The sequence below is a fragment of the Haliotis rubra genome, unplaced genomic scaffold (genome assembly GCF_003918875.1).
Source record: "Haliotis rubra isolate DU_JTF1 unplaced genomic scaffold, ASM391887v1 Scf139, whole genome shotgun sequence".
Lineage (NCBI taxonomy): Eukaryota > Metazoa > Mollusca > Gastropoda > Lepetellida > Haliotidae > Haliotis > Haliotis rubra.
This window is the reverse complement of record NW_025765325.1, coordinates 979,713-1,007,467: the sequence shown is the minus strand read 5'-3', so window position 1 is coordinate 1,007,467 and position 27,755 is coordinate 979,713. Positions and strand designations below refer to the sequence as shown.

Genomic DNA, 27,755 nt, shown 5'->3' with positions numbered 1-27,755 from the left:
GGAGCCTTCATATTCTCCGGAAAGTTCTTGGTGGGTTCGACTAGGCAGCGTTTCCTGGGAGAAGTCCCATTCGCTGTCTGGGCTGCGTGTAGTGGGGCCAAGGGCCCTGAGCTGATGATGAGCCTTACCAGCCTGACTGTGCCAGGATCACCCGAACCCTCTCTGCTGCATTTTCATCTATATTCTGTAAAATATAATAATAATAGGGCATTTCTAACGCGCATATATACATACTGATGTATGCTCAAAGCGCTACACTATAAAAAGAGTTCAGCACAGTTGGAAAGACATCAGGAAGAGGTGAGTTTTCAGTTTTGATTGGAAGCTAGAGAATTCACTGGTGTTCCGGAGAGAGAGGGGAAGATCATTCCAGGCTGTTGAATCTGCGTAGGCGAATGATCTGCTGCCGTAGCGAACACTGTTTACTCTAGGGACAAGCAGAACGAAGGGATCTAGTTGGTTTATACGGCATAAGAAGATTGGAGAGATAATGAAAGTGAAGGTCGTAGTTTAAGATGAAATTAAATGTCAAAACAAATATGACCAGTCAACCTCTCTTGATATCTTGCTCTGTAGTTGTTCAAACACACAAATATTTTCAAGACTCACTTAGACCTTAACATGAATGTCATGGTGTATGAAATATGCAAAAATAGTAATAAAGAAACTGCTTGTCAAAAAACATTTAAGTGAAGTCTTGAAAGTCTATGAAGAAAATAGAGTGAACCGTTCTTGAGATATATTGCTGACAATCTTAACATGCAGGTTAACATACTGAAATCTTAAAAGTGTGGCCGTGACCTTGAAATTTACGTAAAAGTCACCATAACTGACTGGGCCCTGCGCCTTCCATAGATAAATCGTGGTGTCAAATATTCAACAACAAAACCGAAAGAGTATCCATTAGCTCCTGGCTTCTTTTCCTACTATTAAGCGGCAAACCTAGTCCAATGATAAAAATAATGATGGAACGTTCTCTAACCTCCGCCTTCTGTTCCCTTGGGGAAGGACATCTACTAATAGTGCCGACGTTTCCCATTGGCAAAAGAATAATGCCCAGAGCACCACGTAACTATCCAGTCTTGTACTTGCATGAGATCCCCGCAGCAGGAAAACACTTTCGTTTTAAAGAATATAACCTTTTTACAACGTTGAAAAAATCAGCTCCATCGCATCACCAATGGTGCTGAAACTTCATCAGCAAGTTTGATATGGACTTCATCTGATAGCGACCCAGTGAATAGAATGCATTTTGTCCCAAATATCTTTCATCTTTTGAGAATTGACCAATGTGTTTTGGTGGGGTCGGATCTGTTTCCAGAACACAGAACATGTTTCAAGTTACAGGCTCGTCTTGTCACAGATACAGTTTTCATGTATTCGACGCCATACATTTTCTCACTGCTATTTGTACTTATGCGTTATATACCTTCCAGTATGCTTGTATTCACGACCTGCAAAACTTCGGGAAATCCACACCCATGCCTTGATATAACTAGAATACTGCAAAGAGCAGCATCAAACACAACTAACTCACTCACTCATCCATAGACTATAAGGCTAACAACCTCAGTTTTCTGACTCTGCAAGAAACACACTGCGACTGATGAAATTAACAGTCAATATTGAGTCAGAATTCAGTTTCGTTATTTCTTTAATTTCTCAAAAAAATGTTTCTGTCTGCAAATCAAGTTCACATATAAACCGCTCTTTTATTTCGTAAATGAAATATTCTTGTACCGCTGTCAGGCAGGAATGACAAAGGTACAAGCATCTGCATCAAAACGTCGCACTCACAAGAAAAACAAGCATTGTCACTTAGGGGACATAATCCCCGCCGCAAACTATCAAATCAAACTTAAAAAGTAATGAAAGTGAAGGTCGTAGTTTAAGATGAAGTTAAATGACCAGTCAACCTCTCTTGATATCTTGCTCTGCAGTTGTTCAAACGCACAAATATTTTCAAGACTCACCTTGACCTTGACATGAATGTCTTAGTGTATGAAATATGCAAAAATAGTAATAAAGAAATTGCTTTTTGAAAACCATTCAAGTGAAGTCATGAAAGTCTATGAAGAAAATACAGTGAACCGTTCTTGAGATATCTTGCTGACAATCTTAACATGAAGTTTAATATGCTGAAATATTCAAAGTGTCGCCGTGACCTTGAAAATTATGTGAAGGTTACCAAAATCGACTCGGCCGTGCACCTTCCCTAGATAAAACTTGGTGTCAAATATGAAGAAAATCCAGTAAACGGTTCTTGAGGTATCTCGCTGAGAAGCTTAACATGAAGCTTCACGTGATAAAATCTTCAATGTGTTGCCATGACCTTGACAATTTAGTGAAAGTCACCAAAATCGACTTGGCCCTGTGCCTTCCTTAGATGTAGAAGCTTGATGTAGAAAATAAAGAAATTCCATTGAACGGTTCTTGAGATATCTCGCTGACAAGCTCAACATGCATGTTAACATGCTGAAATCTTCAAAGTGTCGCTATGACTTTGAAAATTAAGTGAAGGTCACTAAAATCTACTCGGGCCTGCGCCGTCACTAGATACAGCTTGGTGTTGAATATGAAGACAATCCGGTGAACGGTTCTTGAGTTATCTCGCTGAGAAGGTAAAACGTGAAAGTCCCCTTGTGACCTTAAAATGAAGGTCAAGGCCACCAAACCTGACTGGAACCTTTCTTATACTGTGATAAACCTAGGTACCCAATATGAAAATAATCTAGTCCACAGTTCTTAAGATATTCCAATTCGTACGGGCGGACGGAGCCTAATACTATATCCCCCGCTTCGCGCTAAACGCGCGGGGGATAACAATTGTTATCCATACAGCTTGTCAATATTGACCTCTGGACCAAACGATATGGCTGAAATATTGCCGATGTGACGTTAAATAATAACTCACTCACTCACTCACTCTGGACCAAAATCAGTTTTATAGGTTTGCCAGCAGTGTACTCGTAATCATTCGCTCAGCAACATACCATGCTGACAGTGACAGTTTTTGCTTTAGGGATGACTTTTTGTCATGTCTAACGCGTTCAAAACATATAAATGAGGTGATTTTCAGGGACATTTAATCCGAAGGATATTCATATTGTCTATAATAGATATACCCTTATTGTGTTCTCATAGAAGGCAGTCAGATACAAATGAATTATGGTTTATGATAAACGATTAAGGACTGAAACGAAACATTAACATAGAAATCCATCGCTATATATTTTTATAACCCTATTTTGAATTATCAAATCTCTATGCACTTGAGATGTTAAAACCTTTATGGGTGATCAACTTATTTATATTCACATTAGCATATGCTTGAAACGTCGCTATTGTGAATATAAAGAAGCTGATCATCCATAAAATTTTGTCATCTCTATACTACCAACTTCAAGAATGCCACTCAAACAAATCACTCTATGCACTGTTCAGTTTCTAATTCTTTCAAAATGTCAGTGCTCAGCATCTTCAATAAAATGGTGATAATTCGAACTCGATAACTTCCACGTATTTTTATGGAATGACAGGTGTATATATGTTACAGGGAATGTGTGAAACCAGGGATTTCACGTATTCCCTAAAAGAATCAGTGATTTCGTGAAATCGCTGTGACCCCCAGGGATTTCATGTATTCCCTAAAATTTCAAGGTATTTCATGAAATCCATGTAAGCCTTTATTGAAATAGAGAACACCAAATTTATAATGCGAGTACAGAGTATATGCTGATAAAATTAATTTGGTTGGACAAGATAGACTGTTGTGACGCCGGCAGTATGTACAGTCCAACAGCGAAACCCTGACCACCACATTTCGACTCTGGAACACCCTGAAAGTCAGTAAGTACATGAAAACCCTTGAAATTTTAGGGAATACATGAAACCCCTGAGGGTAACTAAATCACTGACACTTTTATGGATTACGTGAAATCCCTGGTTTCAAACATTCCCTGTAACATATACAACTGATCAAAAGCAACCACGCCTCTACGTGTATTTTATCCCATGTTTCACCTTCAGCTGAAAGTATTTTAGGTTGGCGATGTTATGTACAGCAAAAGACTGTACTGGCTCCTCGTCAGCACGCACCTAATACCTTTACATTGTTTTACTGTACATATATGTTTTCTTTTACAACGTTCAACAAGTGAATAAGCACAATATGCAACTGCTGAAGTAGTATATGTCTTAGTTATCTTATGTTTGAAAATCAATAATTTTTACACATAGTAACATTATTAAACCAAGGAAGGGATTATGTGGCTTTTAAATTCATTTCTTATCACATTTATTTCTTGAAAGCAGTATATCTTTGCACAAAATTATCCAGTCACAGAATAGTTTTCAGCAAATTCATTCAGGGATGGTTAAATGGGCAGAAAAATGGATTCAACAACAGTTCTTAAAATGTCAACACTACATATACTGGGTATAAGTGTTTGTCCTCGAGTTAGACATCTCAAACTAAATTATTGTTCGCGGGCTGACAATATGTCTGTCATGTTCAAGAAGTTTACAAAATGCCCAAACAAACATGAGTTCCTCACCCGTTAGCATGCCAAGGATACAGTGATCTTACCGCTACGATGCTCTTAACTTCCATGCGCTTACATCGACCAAGATAGTGGTAGGGCCTTGGTGGCTTTGCGTTCGGCATTCAATTGCCATCAATAATGATGATGAGTTCTTTTGACCTCCACATAATGTCCACATCAACCTAGATGTAACTGACGGTGTCGTGGAAGCAAACTCGGTGAATCGAAGGACGTCGAGGCCGGAAATATTGGAATTAACATTGGTGTGGTCATTGTTTCCCAAAAGACCCCAAAGCAAAATTATAGACTGCTGACCGTTGTAAGTACACGGAGAGTCATTGCAGATCGGGCTACAGAGACAGATATTATAAGCTACACATGAGCAATCCAACGGTACCACTAATGTACATAAAAACATCGCATTTTCTACTCTCACGAGTTTCAGTTGCATCTGGAATGAACTGTTGATTTACTTTTCATTGTTGTCTGTCACGTATTGCACGTGTGTATGAGCTCAACCATTGGTTGCGCTTTGGTACCTTTCCTTCATTTTCCATCTCCGCTTTCCATTTTTTATAAAAATAATTCTAATAATTATGTTTTTAGTTGTTGCCCGTTTCATGAAAGCATCAAAAAGTCTGAGATGGGCATTGCCAGTATTCATAACAACAATTAATCGCGCTGTCAACATCCTCAGACCTTAAAGGTTGTAGACATACGTTGATATTTAAGGACCTACATACGTAGAAAACTCTTTAATAATGACGCTGAGTATATTCATGTATTTGCGCAAATGTATGTTTTTATATAGTCTATTTAAGATTGTTTTCAAAAACCTCTGTACTGAGCCAGGTAAATGCCGCTGTGCAATTGATGACGTTACTGTAGCAATGGGAAAAGAAGCCGAGAAATTGTTGAGAACTTAAGAAAATTAACTAAGAACCAAGAATGTGTATATATGTTTAATCTCACATTTATCAACGCCGACCAAGAGATAATACGGACAATGCTTCCTGGGATTTCTCCATGTTGACATTTTATGGTACTTTGTCAACTTACCACTAATGTGCAACGTGATCTGTTTCTAATATTTTTGAACTATTCGGACTCGAACTCACCAAGATCTATATCAAGAGCAGGCTATGTATTGTCGTCAATGACGTCTAGTGCCCGCAGGATGTTAAAGAAATATAGTCCTCATCGATCATGTTCGCGATCAGGCAAGCTTAGAAGCACGGGAACGGGGGAGCTCGGGTTGAGGGTACTGAGTTTGTCCGTTATATCGTGATTGTAAGTCTTGCATTACTTCAAACTTTTCTAACACATCATGCTGGCATGCTGTGATGAAACGGGAATACAATCTGTCTCGTTTATGCAAGTTGACAGCATTCTATTCTAACTAAGAAAACACTGGTCACAGCATAGCACGCATGCCCCTTAGCATATGGGAACACTTGTCATAGATGCAAAACATTACACCATTTTCAGAAGTGTTGCAAATGAAAGAAAGTGTAATGTGTTGAAGACATTAACATTCAGCCTAATTGTTCAGACAAAGAAGAAGTCATTTTCATAGGAGCAGTTGAGATAGAAACACAGGGAGATTCTTGTTATGCCAATTCATGGTACAGATATCAGGTTCAAGATAGACACAGGCTCTCAAGCAAACATACTCACCTTGCAAGTTTTGAAGAAAATGGATGGTTATCAAAATATTCCTGTGAAGAAAACTTATGCCATTTTGACAAGTTACAGAAATGACATTATTTCATGTATTTGGAAGTGTAGTGTACCTTATGACAACCATGAGCTAGAATTCTATGTAGTTGACACAAAACAAATTCCAGTGCCATAAGAGAGGCGCGACATGCTGAAAACTCCTCTTTCCAAAAGAGGTTAGCCGAGCTTGAGGTACTTTGAGGAGCTGTTTATCCTGTGAACGTCAGTTCTGGAAGGCAGCTGAGAGATATATAGGGGCAAGGTTGTTGAGACATTAAATGACAGAACTTTGAAGTCAATTCGGTTTTGAACAGGAAGCCAGTGCAAAGATTTTATCACAGGGGTTATATCATCATATTTCGAACTCAAAGATATAATTCTAGCGGCAGTGTTCAGCACCTTTTGGAGTTTTTTCATGTGTTCTTTGGATATTCCAGTGAGAAGGCTATTGCAGTAGTCTAGGCGGTAAGACACAAGACATCTGACCAGGATATGTGCACTCTCTTTAGTGATGTATTTTCGGATGATGCCAATGGAACGAATGTGAAAGTAGTATGTCTTACGCAGATGATTCACTTGTGCAGACATGGAAAGGTCAGACTGTAGCTGTACTCCAAGATCTTGTCGAGATGGGGAGATACAGGCAGAAGCAATCATCACTCGCTCAACATCTACAACATGAAAAGTGAGGAGTCGCAAACGTGTCAGTTATGGTTTTCAGACAGTTTACGTATAAGAGAAACAACACAGGTCCAAACACTGAACCTTGTGGGGCTCCACACGAGAGCACTGTCTTCTTATGGAGATAAGATGCAAACCAAGAGAGCGCTGCTCCACTGATACCAAATTGATGCTGTAAAATATCCAGAAGCTTGGAATGATCAACCGTATCAAACGCTGCACTGAGATCTAAAAGAGTCAGCGTTGCCATGCCACCAGAATCCACTAAACATCTGAGATCATTAACAACTCTCAGGAGCAAGGTCTCTGTTGAATGCTGCGGACGATAAGCAGATAGATAGTCATTAAGGATGTCATGGAGGTTGATATGCTTCATCAGCTGTCTGGTTACAGCTTTCTCCACAAGTTTTGAAAGAAAAGTCAAGTTTGAAACGGGCCGATAGTTCTTGAGTATGTTGGTATCAAGTTTGGAATTCTTTAACAGTGGAGTAACAATAACATCTTTCAAACATGTAGGAAAAACACCGGATGAAAGACTTTTATTTATAATCTGTTATAACTGGAAGTAAATGATCGAGATTATCAACCACAAGATTGCTTGGCATTGGATCATTCAGACAAGTGGTTTTGTTGGATGATTTGATGAGAGTCAGAACATCCTGTGGAGTACAAAGTGCGAACTCCCTCAGAGGAACGCCATCAAACAAGGTTTCCCCGAACACCATGCCTGGCTGTTGATACTCCCTGAAAAGTTTCTTGATATCCCGAATTTTATTGTCAAAGAATGAATTGACATCATTGGCAAGTTGTGTAATATTATCACATTGAGGAAGAACAACTTCTTTCGTCTTGCCCAAAATAGATTTCATAAAATTGTGGAGATCTCTAGGCCCTCCTACACACTCTGTAATTTGCTGTTTACAGTACAAACGCTTCTGCTCTTGGACGTTCTTGCAAAATGCATTTCTTTGAGGTTTATACATTTGACGATGTATCTCAAGTTGAGATTTTCGCCACCTACGTTCTGCTTTACGTCTTTGACGTTTAGCTTCATGAACAAGTTCATTGTACCAGCGACATCCTGTACGCTGTACAATAGTACGTTCCTTCTGAGGTGCATGGCAGTCCAGCAATTGGCGGAGTGAGTTGTTATACAAGAAGGTAAGCTAACAGCTTATGCGTCAAGATCTTTGACGGAAGCAGAAACTTGATATGCTCAATAGAAAAATAACTGTTAGCAGTGTTGTTCAGTTTGGAGAAATTTCATCAATACACTTATGGTCAAGAAGTTGAAATTGAATCTGATCATAAGCCATTAGAATCAATTTTGAAAAAAACACACTTGTATCTTCACCTCCAAGACTTCAAAGAATGATGTTAAGCTTACAGAAATACACCTTCAAATTGAAACATGTTCCTGGAAATAGGATGTTCATCGCTTTGTCCAGAGCATTTTTGCCAGTGCGTGAAGATTGTTCAAACTTGGTCTCTGAAATTGCTTGTTATGTCCATAGGTTGACATTAAATCTCCCAGCGTCAGACAAGACGTTATCTGAAATCAGAGACGAAAGTAACAAGGATTAAGACATAGAATTCCTAAAGCACGTGATTTTGGAAGGTTGTCCAGAAGAGAAAAATACAGTACGTAAAGAATTTCGTGAATACTGGAAATAATGGGATGAACTCTCTGAAATTGATGGAATAATCTTCAAAGGAGAGAAAATAGTGATTTCAAAATCGTTGAGAAGAGAAATGATCCAGAAAATACATGTGGGTCACATGGGGATAGAAAGATCAAAACAACAAGCGAAAGATGTGAAGTTTTGGCCGGGAATGTCATCGCAGATTTCATATCACGATGCAAAACCTGTCACGAACTTAGAAACTCTAACTCTAAGGAGTCAATGATACCTTCAGTTGTTCCAAATTATCCATGGGAAAGGGCTGCCGCAGATTAGTTTCAGTGGAATCAACAGAATTATTTGGTGATTGTAGACTATTACTCTCGATATTTCGAAGTGGGAACGTTGGAAAGTATCAGGAGCAGAACAGTGATTAATCACACCAAATCAGTATTTGCTAGACATGAAATTCCAGTGGAATTATGAATTGACAATGGTACACAGTACACATCCCATGAGTCCAAAACATTTGCAAAAGTCTGCGGATTAGCAGAGAAAATCGTGCGAACGGTGAAGAGACTGTTGGAAAAAGCCAAACGAAACAATCAAGATCCTTATTTAGCTATTTTGAAATATCGAAACACTCCGATTGATGATGTTGCTTCACCGGCTCAGATCTCCATGAGCAGAAGACTGAGATCAATCATCCCCACTACAGAACAACAGTAACTGTTAAGTCCAAGAACTGTAAACAGCAAGAAAATTAGTCAGAGGTTACAAGAAAAGAAACCCAAGCAGAACATGTAATATGGCAAGGGTTCCAAGTTACTGAAGGAATTGCCGCCAGGAGAAAGTATCTATGTGCAGCAACAACCAGCGGGCACATGGAAACCAGCGGTAGTTATCAGCAGAGATGGCACATCCAGATCTTACAATATACAGCAACTTCGCAGACACCGGTGTCAGTTGCAGACAACTCAGGGTGGTACAAATGACAAGTCACCCCCGAAAGTACCCGCTGATCTCCCAGGGACTGCATTGAAGCAGTCAAAAACACCAGTTCAGCATGCAGACCTAAGAGACTTGATGATTATGTGTGTGACTGAGCAGTGCCATGATGTGGCAGTGACAAGTTTCAAGAACTGTAAATATTTGTGAACGTGTTGAAAGGCGAAGTTTGAAATATTAATTAAATTGGTTTGGGTTAAAAATAACTGTTAATTATTTTTAAGATAAATAATTGGTAATTATTTTTAAGGGGGGTTGTCGTGTTAGATAAAGTTCAATTTTATTGAAATGAATTGTCTGGTCCAGACTCAATTATTCACAGACCACCGTTATGCAATGACGTTTGCGTCGAAAAAACAGTAAACAAACCAGCGAACAGACAAATAAAGACTAAAGGCGATTTGCGAAGAAGAGAGGACATGCTCGTTACCGGGGACATTTACACGAAAAAGGGAAACAAATTTATATATTTATCCTAGCATTTCCTTCGTGCGAACTGCAAATTTGCATGTTACCTGTTCTAATCAGTTGATTATTCTTAAAAGTAATCAGGCTTATATTTGTTGTGTGTACGTGTTGTCATTTAAATACTATGATAAACATAACTTTGATATTTATCAGTTGTGGTATTGTGTGTATGGCATGTTATAGCAATAATGTTTCACACGCTGATATTTTCCTTGATAAACTAAGTTCCATCTATCATCTCATAGTCTCTTGGGAACTCTTTGTCATAGCAATAAACTTTCTGGTTGAATGGTGTTGAAGAGTTAATTAACATCACTTCACATTTTGCGACTGCTTTGAGCTGGCCTTGAACTACATGCAGTTTAAATCTAAACTGACTCGTATATTATGTTGTGTATTTCAAATTATATTTATGAACCGACATAAATATCTTTGATGACAAGCTTAATAGTCCAAACGAAATCTGACTCACTTCACAAACGTTCACAGTCTGTTCAAGTTCAAGTTTGCAGCAGACAATCAAGATCGTGGATCTTTGCATTTGGGATTCGAGGAGTACATGTATCAACCAAGTCAGTTAGCCTGATCACCCAATCCCCTCGGAGCATTTTACATCATGAACACATTGCCGTCTAATTCTTTTGCTGGTGTAATAGATTGTTTCTACGGGGTGTAGGAAATAGCTGCCAACACCATGACACTGCCTGCTCGGAATATATCCACTTTGACAACACAATTTGAGGGAAACGTTCATTTGTATGTCTATCGACATGAGATTGCCTACCTCGACATTGCACTTAAAGTTGGGATTCACTTTAGAGCCTTATGCCAGTGTCTCAATATACATGACTGAACCGTCATACGCCTCATCAAACACGTTAACGTCGGCGATGACATCATAGAATAGCAACAAAATACGCCTTTGGGAGAACAGTTCAGGATAAAGAGTCTTTTATACCCAACGCCTGTATCCTCTGTTTCCCCCAAAATCCACATGCGAATTGCATGCAGGTTCTTTTTCTGGACAGGTGTATTTAATGACAATTCGAAAACCCTATGTAAAATGTCAATACGTTTACAAAAGATGTTTTTCTGCAAAACAATCAATAACTGCTGCAAGATAAAGATGTGAACTATGTAACATTATCAAACATTTAGACAAAGTATGCAGAATGTTTATAAAGAAAATCACATGCTCTTTTCTTTCAAGGGACAGTATCCAGTTAAGTTGACTTCTGGAAAAGCTAGATATAAACGTTTTAATTTTGACAATGTGACACCGATGATTTATACACGACATCAATAACAATTTCTCTGTTGTAAATTTCATCTTGGCGCAGTGTATTCATTCTCTGACATACATCTTTATATTGCATTCTGCCGTCTTCCTATATCAAACGTAAAACACGAATTGTTGTTTGCAATTCAACCTTGAAACTGTTTGAACTGAACAAAGTATTGATAGTGAAGACATAACAGAGGCATCATGCAAACGGTTATGATAAAAGGAAACAGTGCCTTGGCCGAGATGCTGGACAAGTACAGAAAGGTAGTTCTGGAATAGGAAAGAAGCATTGTCACGTTCCTTCGTCAACCTCGTTCCACTGCATTGTAGATCTTTGGGATTTATTGAAATTAAATATATGAAAAAAGTATTATGGCACATCACTTTTCTTAAAAAAGATGTTTTGCTGCTTGTTTGACGTCAAAATCCACGCTCGGCAATGTTCCAGATGTGGTCTGTAAATAATCAAATCTGGAACAGACAGTCCAGCGACTGACATTATAAGCATCGATCTATGACACGATGACATGCATCTACCAGGACAGTAAGCCCGATTAACCTATATACTTCAGTCGCCTTTTCAGACAAGCATATTTTTCTAACGACCATTTCTTATCCGAATGTAGAAAATAGTACCTCTATTTCCATTGTAACCATATATACATTCAGGTAAACTTCAACAGACAGGTTTTAAAACCAATAAATATTTACATTATCGTTTTTCTTTCAGAATAACTTTTTTGTACATATACATCGAAAATCGCTGTTATATCTTTGTGTTATGGACGATAAGGAAATCCCACTGTGATATATTCAGATTCATTCGTGACTGACTCATGCTATTCCGGAACAGTTATTATTCAGACGAACAGCAACTCGTGCCCTTCGACTATACTGGTGTTTGTTAACTGCCGAGCTGTAAGTGAACTATGTGAAGCCAACTACCATATATGGTACTATATTTTCAATTTCTTTTGTTTCAAACAATTGTAACAATATGAATATCCTCATTATTATCATCTGGATGCATTGATGCTCCCAGTACGGATATTGACTGAAGTTGTCATGTAAAAACGCACTCATGCACGCATGCATGGACACACTCAGACAAACCCAGGCACACAACCAAGAACCCAAAGAAATTCATCCAGGCACTCCCTCAGATGCGCTCTCAGATTGCACGAATGCTTTCCGGACAGAGGCCACTAGGTATCGTGTGTAAGGTGTCTTCTGTCGATGCCGTGATTATTTACCTTATCTGTGACAGGATCCGCTGTTGCTCATGTTCCATGCTACTAACTGACAGTTAATATTAAGCTGTATTATGTGCAGGGCAAGTGACTTTCAAATTTTGAAAGATTTGTAATGGTTCATTCATTTCCAATAAGAAACGTGCATCAGTTTCATGGAATAAAAGTTAACATGGTGTCATAAGTCTGGTGCCATCCTAGCTTTATTTAGAATATCCAGTACGATGATGCGGCAGCTTCATATCTTTGTTGTCAGTTTCACCATAGTGATATACGCCTACGGCCAGCCTCTCTTTTGATTCAAGTAGTTCTAGCTATAAAAATATACTTTATTGGCATGCCTACAGGAGAGAAATCCAGTAGATTTATGTCATATAATTAACCATGCCATTGGCAAAGTGACACATTCACTAGAAATCAACATATTTCTTCAAGGATGCCTAAAACGTTCAAAGCATACTGATTACACTATGCCACGATTTCACAATGCCATTTTAGCATATGTTTCAAAGCAAACAGTGAGAGCTATATTTATAACAAAAGTCCTAGGTCATGTTTTTCATCATGTTGGTGAAACTATCTCAGAGTTTGTTCTGACACATTCCATTTCAGGCGAATACTGCAAGGTTTTACGTTGGCAGGCATGGATCGAAAACCCCAATGCTGCTTTTCAGTCAATTTTAATTCCTTGTTTTTACCTGGCTAAGTTGCAGTTTGCAGAACAGAAGGTTTGAGGGCATGTGACAAAAGGTGTGATGTCAAGCGTGTTTGCCTTACCGATTTCGCAATGGGGAGCACCCAGAGCATAACCAGTCTCCATTATCCGTGGGAACAGATTTTGCGTAAAAGGCAAAAGGCTGTGATAGTTATACGAGTTGAGATTAGTTGGGTTTTACGTCGCATCGGCATTATTTCAGCCATATAGCGACGAGAGCAAGTCTGTATTCATACAGACAGTTAAATGACTGGATCACTGCTGAAATCAGGAGTTTGCAAAACAAGTGTACTGAAAGGCCACTTATTACCCCAATGCCGAGAGCTGAATTGGTTACCAAAAGCAAACCTGCAAAATGATTTGCAAGACCTGCTTTACAAGGTTACAATCGACAATCCACAATTTTGGGGGTTTATATATTTCGAGTTTGAAACATTACAAAATGATTCGCAAAACCTGCGTGACAAGGCTACAATGAACAATTCACAGTCTTTTCTGGTTGCAAGCTGAGTTGAAATTTCATTTTAAGGTCCCGTTCAAGATTATTGCACTCCTAGTGACATGCATGGTTGTGGATGTGTCGCTGCCTTTACCATTTTGTACTTCTGTATTTACAGCTCTTTCATATTCACAAATACTGACTACGTCTCGACCAGTCTATCTTTATGCCCTCAATACTGAAAACCCGAGAGGGTAGCAAAACGTAACACAATGTCGTATTGTAATGCACACTACTGTTGACTTCAAGATCTATTGTACCATCTTTAACGGAAAAGAACAACATTGATTGAACGACGCCTACATATATGCCGCTAACGTGCAGCCATGACACATATCACAAAGGCAGAACAAACACACAGAAATTATGGAGCTTGAACAATATGAACTAAGATGAATCACGTCACAGTAACTAAATGTTGAGATATCAAGTTCCACGTTGCATAAATGTAGCCATCATTACCAGTAAAGCAAAGAGGTTACGCGTGCAAGAGAAACATCGCCATTTATTTTCGAACGTCGAGCTTGTTCGACACCGTTAAGTCAAGAACAAATTTCACATGCGAAAATAATCACTTGGTGAGGAATTCTCTCCTACTTTGAACAATGTTCGATCAAATAAAACATTAACATTAACGTCCAAGTGATATTCACGTTCCAAACTAACGGGATGGTGTTCTGGCCTGACAAAATCAAAGACGACCATGTTGCTAAACCACATCCATAAACGCGCTCACCTATAGGATGGTAGTGGAAATATCTTCACGTGCATCATGGTCGACGTGACTCTGCAGCGCAGTCAGAATGACAACCATGTGTTTTGTCACGCAACATAATTTCAAGAACTCAAGATTTTGAGGTGGACGTGAATTGATATTTTTAGACTTTTTGATTCAAATGCAGTTCCAAACTTCGATGTGGGTATGTGTGATTTAATTAAAATCTCAGGTACTGATGCTGATCTGTATTCACAAAGCTTAGACATTTACTACCCTGTAACCTTTGCTCGCCAGCAGCTACATCGGAAATACATAAATAAGGTGACACTTCTAAACAAACCGATGATTCGGGTTCAGCATGGTTGGGCCAGCCAACATCAGCCTATTCGCTGAATACTGAAAACTGAGTGTGTGGTGACTTGGCTTGTATCAAGGGTGTGGTGAGGAACAGCATGAGATATGTTGAACAGAGAATATTGTATTGAACACTGACAATGTCCCTTGTTCAGAAGAAAAGGCAGCTAAATATGGCATTGGTGGTATTATTATATGATTAAATCAGAATGGCGAGGAATATCGCGGGAATAATATTTATGAAATTGTTTCATCTCTACAATATTAAATCAGAAGAAAAGGGCATTAAATCCACGGGTTTTGAGTCTCTATTCTGCCTGGAATTAAGGTCTGTGCTGGATACTGTGATGAAATCTCTGGCAAGACAGAAGTTATAACTCTCGACAGGAATGGTGATAGAATGGGATGCTTAGGGGAAGGGGAGAACTGCAGGGAAGATATACCCAAACCCAACTGAGATGGCCAAAAACACCGACAGTGTGACAGAAATTGCTTCAAAGTCTTCCAGAATTTTTAGCATCCAGAGAGGTGAAATACACAATGCCATTTTAGAAAGTGGTCAAATGTAACATATCTTATATTTGGGATTACACTTTCTCAGTAAAGTACAGATTTTAGTACTTTTGGGTTGAGTCCCATCCGGGATTCGAACCCACAACCTCAGAATCAGGCACCTAATCGCCAGCACACAAAGTCAGACTTTGTGTACCCCTCTGATAAGTGTTAATTGTTAATATGTTACATTTGACCACTTTCCGGATGGGACTCAACCCAAAAAAGTACTAGAATCTGTACTTTACTGAGAAAGTGTAATCCCAAATATAACACATGTTACATTTGACCACTTTTCTAAAATGGCATTGTGTATTTCATAGCTTTCGGCCGTGGGAGCCGTGCCAATTAACACTTATCAGAGGGGTACACAAAGTCCGCAGTCTAGACTACCATTTTTTGTGGAAGCCGCGGTGGCTGAGCGGTCTAGGCGTCTGACTTTGTGTGCTGGCGATTAGGTGCCTGACTCTGAGGTTGTGGGTTCGAATCCCGTATGGGACTCAACCCAAAAAAGTAATAGAATCTGTACTTTACTGAGAAAATGTAATCCCAAATATAACATATGTTACATCCAGAGAGGTACCTTGTCCTGCTTTATAAAAACTACCTTTCACTCGGATGGGTTTTTGATGAATGTGGATGTAATAACTGTAATACAGTAAACAAATTTATTACATTGTTTGAGATCTTTAGCTCAAATGTTCGTTATCACAAAACCTATTATGATGACGTCAATACAATTCATATTTTGAGGTCACGCAATTGAGACCTTGTGGTCGAAAGAGACATACTGTTTGTGTTGGAGAGGAGGGTAGGACTGAAATGTGGAAGGTTCGGATGTAATGGGTTGTTCATGGTTCATTGCTCATGCCTTTAGCCACGGTTTTTCTGGCCAAGACTAACAAACTAACAACTATGCCATCACACTATGTCGTGACATTAAAATGACAGTATGTCATGAAGACGTAAATAGAATTAAACACGAAAACCTGTTGGACAATGTCATTACACATTTCAACCCTGTCAAGTGCAGGCCGTTCAAAACACGTGTGTCTGTATTACTTGGAATGGAAAATTCCATGTTATTTTCAGACGTACAACGCACCGCACGAGGCAGCTGAAATTTATGAGGAAAATGCATGGGATGCTGACATTTGATCACCTTTTCTTGTTTTATTGTATTCTCATATATGGTCTCATTGCTATATGGCGTCAGTATTGCAGGTGCAATGCACAATTCTCTCTCACACATAATGACACCCTGATATCAGGTGCATAGCTCCGATCATTAAAACAACAGATATTCTACTATTAAAACTAGGGTAGATATTAAAATACTTTTGATGAAATGGGATTTGTGTGCCCTCTCAAGGGGACAATATTTTTACTTGCATGAGATGTGCTTGCATGAGATCCCCAGAGCAGGAAGAGACTTGTTTTCAAAACTTATAACATTTTTACAACGTTGAAAGAAGCAAACGGCGAGGTCAGTTCCAACGTGTCATTTTCTTTTCAACCCCGTCGAGGGTACAGCCCCAATCAATCTTTGTATTTACATGCATAAAATACCCCGAGGTGGTATATTTGCCCCCAGGGGCAAAGGGCAAATTTTGGTTGCGTTTACATGCACCCACTCATTTGGAATATTCCAGTAACTATTGGCATACTCTGCCACTTCAGTCATGGCAATGGACAGGTTAAGACGGCGTCGCGAAAGAGCTAAGTTCATCCAGGCCATTATTCTTGCTGTTGGATCATCATTTGTAAGAGAACGATCCATCTGGATGAGACTTCGAAGCAGATGCTAGTGGCAAGAAGATCAAGAAACTACGATGATCAGGAATGGCTTCAAAACTTCAGGATGACCAAGGATGTGTTTAAGACTATTTGCCAACGCCTTCATCCCCAGCTTCAGCGTTCTTCACGTGTCAGACGGGCTTTGACGACTGAACACCGCGTAGCTGTAGCCATCTACTTTCTGGCAACATCTGTTGAGTACAGGACTGTTGGGAACCTCTTTGGCATTGCCCGTTCCACCGTCTGCATCTGCGTCCACGACGGCTGTGAAGCCATTTGTGAAGATGTTTGTTGAGGTGGTGAAGTTTCCGAGCGGCCACGCACTGAAAGATGTTACAAGAGGATACCTTGAAAAGTGTGGATTTCCAAACTGTGCAGGAGCTATTAGATGCCACACATATTCCGATCATTGCTCCACCACTCTATCATGCCGACTTTGTCAACAGGAAAGGGTGGTACTCCATAATAATGTAGGCAGTGTGTGATGACAAATACAGGTTTACCGTTGTCTACATCGGCTGGCCTGGCCGTGTTCACGACGCTCGGGTGTTTGCGCTGAAGATTCGAGGTGATGATGGCAGTGTCCTAACAAAATTCACAAGTTTGCTTTAGGAATGACTTCTTGTTATGTCTAACGCGTTCAAAACGTATAAGGGAGGTGATTTTTAGTGACATTTAATTCGAGAGATATTTCTTTTGTGCATAATATATATACCACTACTGTGTTCTCATAGAAGGCAGTCTCATAAATGTGTGTTATGGTTTATGGTAAACAATTAAGAACATTTACATAGAAATCCATCGCTATATATTTTTATAACCCTCATTTGAATAATCGAAACTCTGTGCAGTCACCAGTTTCTAATTCTTTCAAAATGTCAGTGCTCCACATGTAGGATATATTCGTTGTAATTCGAAACTCGATTACTTCCACATATTGTTATGGAATGACAGGTGTATATACAACTGAACAAAAGAAACCACACCTCTTCGTCTATTGTATCCCATGCTTCACATTCAGCGGAAAGTATTTTAAGTTTAGCGATTTTCTATACATTACAACACTGTACTAGAGTTCCGTCAGTACTCGCATAATGCTTCTACATCGTTTGTATTTCTAAACCAAAGTTATTTCTTTAACAACTTTCAACAAGTGAAAAAGCACAATGTGAAATTGTAAAAGTAATACATATCTCAGTTATCTATCTTTGAAAATAAAAAACTTTCGACAAATATTAACAGCATTAAACCACGGATTCAAATTCATTTCTTATCACATTTACTTATTTGAAGCAATCATCTTTGCACAAAATTATCCAGTCACAGGTTACCTGTTGCAAGAATGACTGATGGTTGTTAAATGGACAGAAATGAATTTAGCAATAGTTCTTTCAATCTCAACACTAAATAAGCTGGGTCTACGTTTTTGCTCCTCGAGTTAGACATCTCAATCTAAATCTCTTTTCGCAGGCTGCGAATATTAAATTTATGTTGCAGATGTTCCAGATTTGCAAAGCAGACATGACCCATGAGCATGATAAGGATGCAACGATCTTAGGGCTAGGACGGTCTTAACTTTCATAGGCTAACATCGACCAAGATAGTCGCAGCGCCATGATGGCTTTGCGTACGTCATTCAGTTGCCATTGATAATGATGGTGAGTTCTTCTGACCTCCACATAATGTCCACAGCAACCCAGATGTAAGTGACGGTATCTTGGAAGCAAACTCGGTGAATCGAAGGACGTCGAGGGCGGAAATATATGAATTAACTGAGCGTGGCCATTGTTTGCCAGTCCCAGCCAAATCATACTCTGCTGATCGCTGTAAGTACACAGAGAGTCATTGTAGATGGGGTTACACACATAGATATCATAAGCTAAACATAAGCTATCCAACAGTACCACTGATGTATATGGAAGCATCTCATTTTCTACTTTCAAGAAGAGAGTTCAGTTGCATTTTCATTGAACTGTTGACTTTTCATTGTTGCCTGTCATGTATTGCACGTGTATATGGTTGCGCTTTGGTACCTTTTCTTCCTTTTTCTATCTCCCGCTTCCCAATTTTGTTTCATAATTTTTATTTATTATGGTTTTAGTTGTTGTCCACTCCAGTTTTATAAGAAGAATCAAATAGTCTGAGATGAAATACACAATGCAATTTTAGAAAGTGGTCAAATTTAACAATGTTATATTTGGGATTACACTTTCTTAGTAAAATGGCATTGTGTATTTAATAGCTTTCGGCCGTGGGAGCCGTGCCAATTAACACTTTTCAGAGGGATACACAAAGTCCGCAGTCTAGACTACCAGTTGTCCGACTTCCATTTTTGTGGAAGCCGCGGTGGCTGAACGGTCTAGGCGTCTGACTTTGTGTGCTGGGGATTAGGTGCCTGACTCTGAGGGTGATGGGACTCAACTAAAAAAAGTACTAGAATCTGTACTTTACTAAGAAAGTGTAATCCTAGATATAACATTTGTTACATAGTCTGAGATGGGCATCACCAGTATTCATTAACAACAATTAATCGCACTGTCAACATACTCAAACCTTAAACGTTGTGGACATATGCTCATGTTTAACGCCCTCCATACCGAGATGGCCCTTTAATAATGACGCTGAATATAAACATGTATGTGCGTATGGTCTATTTTTTATTGTGGTCTATCTAACATTGTTTTAAAAAACCTAGTTACTAACCACTGACAGATGACGTTTCAGTAACAATTGGAAAAGAAACTAAGAAACTGATAAGAAATTAGCGGAGAACAATGACTGTGTAAATATAGTCTGACATTTATCAACGCCGAGAAAGAGAAAATACGGACAATGCGACCTGGGAATTCTCCATATTTACATTTTATGGTATTTTATCAACTTACCACTGCTGTGGAACGTAATCTGCTTATAATACTATTGAACTATTCGTACTGGAACTCACCCAGATCTATGTCAAGAGCGAGCTATGTATTGTCGTCAGTGACACCGAGTACCAGCCGGATGCTAAAGAAATATAGTCTTCATCGATCATGTTAGAGATCAGGTAAGCTTAGAAGCACAGGGGACGGTGGAGCTCGGGTTGGGGCACTGAATTTGCCAGCATTATACCCTGATGTAAGACTTGCATTACTTCAAACTTTTCTAACACATCATGCTGGCGCACTGTGATGAAACGGGAATACAAACTGTCTCGTTTATGCAAGGTGACAGCCTTCTATTCTACAAAACACATTAACTGGTCATAGCATAGCACGCATGTTCCTTCATTTGTGTAGATAATATTCAACATTTGTAACATTTTCCCACTGAGGCCAGTTGCGTTTCAAGAATCTTTTCTAACACATCATGCTGGCGCGCTGTGATGAAACGGGAATACAAACTGTCTCGTTTATGCAAGGTGACAGCCTTCTAGTCTACAAAACACATTAACTGGTCATAGCATAGCACGCATGTTCCTTCATTTGTGTAGATAATATTCAACATTTGTATCATTTTCCCACTGAGGCCAGTGGCGTTTTAGGAATCTTGTCTCTCATATGTTCCCAAAGCAGGAGTAATATTCAAAATACTGTAGCACATAGAGTTTTTGTTTGTTTCCACAATTTAAAGCCACACTCAGCAATTCTCTAGCCACATTGCATCGATCTGTAAATAATCGAGTCTGGACCAGACAATCCAGTGATCAACATGATGAGCATCGATCTACGCAGTGAGGATGCGATGACATATGAACCAAGTCAGCGAGTCTGACCACCCTGTCATGTTAGTCGCCTCTTACCACCAGCATGGGTTGCTGAAGACCAATTAATTCTAATCCGGGGTAACACGTAAAGATTTTTCTAAGTAGGTTTACTATTACGAAATGTTCAGCTGTCGTTGTCTGGTTGTCAGTACCATTTCCTGAGAACATTTGAACAGGAAAAGTATCTAGTCCAGGGTTGCATTCTGACACAGTCTTCTTAATTCCATAAGCAGAGACTTTAGCATGAGACATTCACTAATCAACATATACTACCCATCAATTAAAGCACTCACTTTATGTTATATATATATGCTTACATCGAAGATCTCTCTCTCTCTCTCTCTCTCTCTCTCTCTCTCTCTCTCTCTCTCTCTCTCTCTGAGTTATAATATCAGGTGACTCCCAGTGAACATTTCAGCTTTGTATTTATAAAACTCTGTGGTAGAAAATGCTGACTCAGCTTTAGCTTTTAACAACAAGGACTTTTTTTAATTAATTTTATAGACCTCAACTTGAAGTAAACTCAATCATATCAGAACATCAAGAGTAAAATGTTTAAAGGACAATATATAGTTTTACTTCATTAAAAACGCCTAATCATACCATTAAACAAATCTTAAGTCAAATTTTCTGTAATGTAACAAGACAGATACAAAGTAATGAAGCCTGTAGCGAAAGATATTGCAAACCCAAGCCGTATATCGAACATAATCCATTTCTCCGAAGAAATTAATTGAAAAAATGGCAAAATAAATGTCTTCAAGTTCAAAGCAAAGGAAACAGAACTGGTTTGTGAACATGAAACTTAATTTCAAAAAAGATTTTTACATTGTGTTTGTTGTCTTATGGGAAAGTTAAAAGAGGACATGTTAGCTTCTACAAGATTGACTCTGGGACAAGCAAACTAGAGGTTAATGTAATAATCAATTGACATGGCTACATGATTGTTATTGAATGATATCACACCATCGATGTACCTGAAGCTGAAGTTAACCTTTTTGGGGCAAATATACGTGTCTTGACCTCGTTAAATCCGAGCAGATATATTGTGAATTTCATTCATAAGCATAAAAGATTATATTAGCCAAGGGAACTGGTGCATATTTCTAACCTAACTGTCTTAATTCCTAATTTCAAATGACACCACAGAAGAGGTCCACCATTTCACTTTTTTTTCAGATGTCTTTAAAGTGGCACTCGTTTTCATCTTTGACATATCTCAGCATTCCAGCGGTTTTCTTTAGACAGTTTGATAGACATGGCATACATTGCCGGACTACATGATATCAGTACTTGTGGATGTCCTATCGTCACTTAATACTCATGCATAGAGTGAGGGAATGACTCCGAGTGAGTATGGTTTTATGCCTCTTTCAGCAATATTCCAGCAATATCGCAGCGGGGGGCACCGGAAATGGGCTTCACACATTGTACACATGTGGGGAAGTGAAACCGGGTCTTCGGCGTGACGAGCGAACGCGTGAACCTCTAGGCTACCCAACCGTCCCCTCAAGTATAGGGAAACAGTGTAATAAGTGTGTTGAAATCAGTATACAAGATATGCTGTGTATCTCCAGATGGTGCTACTTTTTCTTCTAAATCCGGGTTGAATTATCTATTTCTGTTTGTCGGTGTGTGTCTCTGTATGTTTGTGTTTGAGTGTGTGTGATGGTGACGGGATTGGGTAGTGGTGGATACTGGGGTGAGGTGGTGTAGCCTACTGACTGTTTCTCGTTCTATTTCATTCATAGGTGACAGACATAACAGCAGGGTTGCCATGACCAAATTCCATAGAATGTGCACCCATTACACGTATCAGAAACTATTACTATTTCACAAGACGGTAATGTTTCAAATTCAAGCTAAACCACTCACATGTATCAAATAACCAGTTTTTGTTCAGTTTAATTGCGAATAAAAATAGGATTCTTACCTCTGATACAGAAACCACTCAAATATAAACTATCGATTCCATGCCTTTTGCCACCGATGGGCAAACGTTTCCAGATATCATATTTAGTTCTACGTGGGGTCTATTTTCTCCCTTTCAAAGGTGAGGCAAATGAGCAATGCTTTGCGTTGATTGCTTGTCAGCATCATGACATTGTACAAAGCTAAAGTTCAGCACGTTCAGCATTCAGGATAGTATAAAAAATTATATATTAAGAATTGTAAACATGCCTAAAAAACTGACGCAATCCTGAGCTTGGATTATGCACTACAGGTGATTGGGCCGGGAAATAAATTCCACAGCTGTCTAACAGTTCCTATTTTGGGATGGAACCATTTAGGCGTGGATGTACTGCGTTGTGTGATTAATATAACCATCCTGCTGCTGAGTGTAAACCGTGACAATAAATCCTTCAAGTCACTCCCTTTCTGACAACATGTACTTATGATTGGTCTGTCACACCTGTACATTTGTTCGCCATCATTATGCTTCTATACGTGTTTGTACCATACCCGGGTTCGTGCGTTTCGCAACAGCTGCAGTTGTCCAACAGTTTATCACTTCGGGCTACAGACAACACTCACCCACTCGATTTTTTCTTTATGAAAATATGCCCTCGTATCGAGGTTATTGCACTTATGTACCGATCAGCATGTACGTTGTGTGCGATTCTTTTAGTCTGGTGTTACATGGCTCTCCCACTTATATATACTCAAAGGCAAAAGTTATTGTGGCACACAAACAACAAACAGAATCACTGTTAAACTTTTACTGTCGCCAATAAGATGTTATTACATGGGAAAGACCATCAGACCAAAAACACACCCCATCTGGCATACGCACATGAACCACTAAGCTAGAGGGCTTCACAAACAAGTTCAGACAGTTAGTAGCGAGTTAGTCCACCTTGTGAATTCATCATGCCCGGCACATTCACCTAACCGTCGATTAAAGTCCTGTGAAAGATCACTCTATAACTGAGGAAGGATTTGGAGGAGTTCTAGAAGCGTTGTTGCAGGATTCAGTTGACGTCCTAAATTTCGCTCCTTTAGATCCCAGAGTTCGTATTACAAATTCTGATAAGGAGCTATGCAGTTTCATGTATCGTCATGAAAAAGGGTTGATATAAGTATCAGAAAGAGTTATCAGAATTATGTGAGGGGGTTATCTGCCACTGGGAGAAAACGATATCGATCAAAGTAATAACGTTTACAAAATTAGATATAACACGAAAAATGATTGAATTTACCCATGCAGCTGATACCATCCTTCCCTGAAGCTAACGATGTGTTGTGTCCATCAAGAATACCCTCAATCGAATAATAAACTGGATCTAAAGTTACACACGTATGAAAGTATGAGACCGTGAGATTGTATGAGCTGAAATTTGAAGAGGATGAATATGTGTTGCATGTGTCTTTGCAGGATATGAAAATAATTTACAAACGTGACTGCGGGACGGACATGGTTTTATTTACGATTAAGCCATCTGTGAACATGCGTGTTAAAACTGGTCTTCAGCTGAACTGATCCTCAACAATCCATGCTTGGAACCCATTAACACCCGGAGTGGAATCCATCTTCAGCAACCTAAGATTGTAACTCATGAGCATTAAGGCTAGAAGTTGTCTTGATCAACCTGTTCTTGGAACCGGTGAACATCCGCGTTAGAATTAATTTTCCGCAACCTATGCATTTAACCCGGGAATATTGTGAAAAAGAGTATTGAAAAAAATAATAATTCCAATCAAATGGAAATCTATAAAATCTGTTTTGATTGAGAGGATGTATGCATATCCACCTATATACCCTTGCTCCTTTTCTCAGCATTCGATTGGTCAGTGACAGGTTAATTGAAATCAAGGGCAGGTAGTTTAAGATCCCATGTTCCACAGAGGTGGATCCAGGGTTTAATGTCGGGTCACCGAATTGCACTTGGAGCGAAAGAAACCTTAAGGGTGGGTTCAGGGTGATCTTGCCCAAAGAGGCTACTATTGGGACCAATAAGTCAGGCCCGCTAGCTTTGTTGATACCTTTAAAGGAGTTTGCTTCATGCGAATTACAAATTCCAGCTGAATTTGTGACGGTATGTAAGTAATCGAGTCAGGACCAGACAATCCGGTGATCGACATTGTGAGCATCAATCTACCTCTCATAACTGAGTATCTAGGTACAAAGACATATATGTGCTGTTTTTGAATGCCTCGTTGTGAGATGACACTAAAAGTGTCCCTCTGGCCATTCGTCCGATAAGGCCATAACAGCCAACTGGTAGGAAAAGCCCCTTCTTGACAATACAACCTTTACATAGTTCCAGAAAGTACTGAAAATACTCTTCTACAAACCAAACCATTAATATGAAATTGTGGGTCTAAACAATCTGGATGAAACACAACGTCGTGGTTCAAGACCAGTGTTGTCCTTCTTGTGGTATTCATATGAAAAGACACTTGATACGCCATTCAAAGCAAATGGTTTACAGGAATGGAGAGATGCAGTTTGAACGTTTTCCCATACCACTCATCATCTGTATGATCTGGATTATCCAGATTTGCAATTCCCCTTGTGACCATGTACGGTGATAACTGTGAAGTCTAAAGATCTGCGGGGGCCGTTATAATAAAACACAGATGTAACTAGCACTGATGCTACCGATGGAAATTTCACGAAAGGCCAAAAGAAGTATTTACAATGTCTTCTCTGTAAGAAAAGGGTGAAAAGAATAAGTGCTTAAAAGCCAGGTATTGTCTAAATTCCCATTGCCATTATAGACTCTGTGCTTTACAAAGATATTACCGATTAAAAGCCTGGAAACACTAAAACTATGATACCGCATCAAATACAGCCCCGTCGAATGACCATTTCTTGTTTGTTTCAAGTTAGCCACATTCGAACATGGGTATACTGTCTTTTGCTTCGCAGGTTGCCTGTATCTAACTTGCTATCTAACACATATGAGCTTTGAAGAGTTCAAATTATGTGGATCTGTTTTTCATCAAAGGAAACTAACGTGTCAAGGATAATCCAGGCTATCACGCAACAGATCAAACGAAAGCTTGTGATTGGGAGTTACTCTCTGCTCAATTGTACTTCTTCAAACGAAGACATTTACAGAAAAGGCATCGGCTTAATTTTAGAGTGGTTACAAAACGCGCACAACTGCTTAAGAATTCGATGTGCATATCAATACAGAAGATGTTGTTTTATTTGAAAACTGAAAACTTAACTTAGCTTTCAAAGTTACTATTATAGCAAAAAATGCGTCACGAGAAACCAGTCTTTATAAAGTACAAGCGCTACTTGCAACGCCTGGCAAGGTTATCGTGATGTTATTGATGTTCATTGCTTTCAAAGTATACCCACCACCCAATGAATCTTCTCGCGTGTGATTCATGCAAAGCTTCCAAAACGCAGACAGCGTGCCATGGGAAAACCACTGATATTGGGAAATAGGCGGCCATGCATATTATTCAAGAAATTAATTTATAATAGTTTTCCGATTTCGCAATAATGGAAATGTAAACCTTCTGGTTGAACGGTGTTGACAGAGTTAATTAACACTACTGAACTTTTTCAAGCCACTTTGAGCTGGCCTTGACCTATATACAGTTTAATTCCATCTGACTCGTATATAATGCTATGTATTTCAAATGATATTTCTGAATCGACATAAATATCTATGGATGACAAGCTTAATATGATAACAGTCACAGCGAAATCTAACTCACCTCACAAACGTTTACCCACTGCGACATGGCAGCGTTAACGTCAATTCTTATCATGTCCACTATTGGAATGAAGCAGTTTTTTTACCCTTTCAATTAGTGTATTTCATGCAAATCATTGTCTCATGTCTTGCGAATGTGCGGAAACATTTGAGGCGATGTTCACGTTGGCGGATGCGTTAGTCGAGTTCATCAGATAGATCTTCAATTCGGATTTGGAGCGATCTTAATGACCATAGAAAAGCGGTATTCTTCTGTAGGAAAACCATAGTGACACGTTCAGCATTTAGTTTGGGTGTTGTCCTCTTGAAAATCTTGCCGTGAAGGTCGATAACGGGAAGGGTGTTTCATTGTGTCTTGATTAACGCCATTGTGTTCCATATAATATGAAGACGGTCAGTTAATAATCGAGTTTATGGTAGATCTTTGCATCTGGATTTCGAGGAGGACATGTATCAACCAAGTCAGTGAGCCTGATCAACCAATCCCCTCGGAGCATTTTTCCCCATGAACATATTACCGTCAAATACTTAGATGGTGCATTCGACATGGCTGCCAACACCATGACTCGTTCATTTATACGTCTGTCGACATGAGTTTGCATATCTCGACATTGCACTAAAAGCTGGGTTTTCCCAAGAGAGCCTTATGCCAGTGTTTCAGTGTCCATACCGGAACGTTCACACGCCACATCTAACACGTTAACTTTGATGCTGACATCATAGAATAGCAACAAAATACGCCTTTGGGAGAACAGTTCAAGATAAAGAGTCTTTTATACCCAACGTCCGTTCCCTCTATTTCCCCGAGATGCACTTGCGAATTGCATGCAGGTGCTTTTTCTGGTGTATTTAATTACAATTCGAAAACCAATGTAAAATATCAATACATTTACAAAAGGTGTTTTTATGCAAAACAATCAATAACTGCTGAAAGGTAAAAATGTGAACTATGTAACATTATCAAACATTTAGACGAAGTATGCAGAATGTTTATAAAGAAAGTCACATGCTCTCTTCTTTCAAGGGACAGTATCCAGTTAAGTTTACTTCTGGAAAAGCTAGATATAAAGGTTTTAAGTATGACAATATAACACCGATGATTTATACATACACAACATTA

General features: G+C 39.1%; 1 protein-coding gene across 1 annotated transcript in view; it reads right to left on the bottom strand.

Moving 5' to 3' along the window:
- Positions 1-17,336: 17,336 nt before the first annotated feature.
- LOC124268561 (serine-aspartate repeat-containing protein F-like) overlaps positions 17,337-27,755 on the bottom strand; it is a 142,039-nt gene continuing 131,620 nt past the window's right edge. Inside the window, exon 10 of the mRNA XM_046703553.1 lies at positions 17,337-17,535. Within this exon, the coding sequence (XP_046559509.1) occupies positions 17,337-17,535 (199 nt within the window). The remainder of the gene's footprint in view (positions 17,536-27,755) is intronic.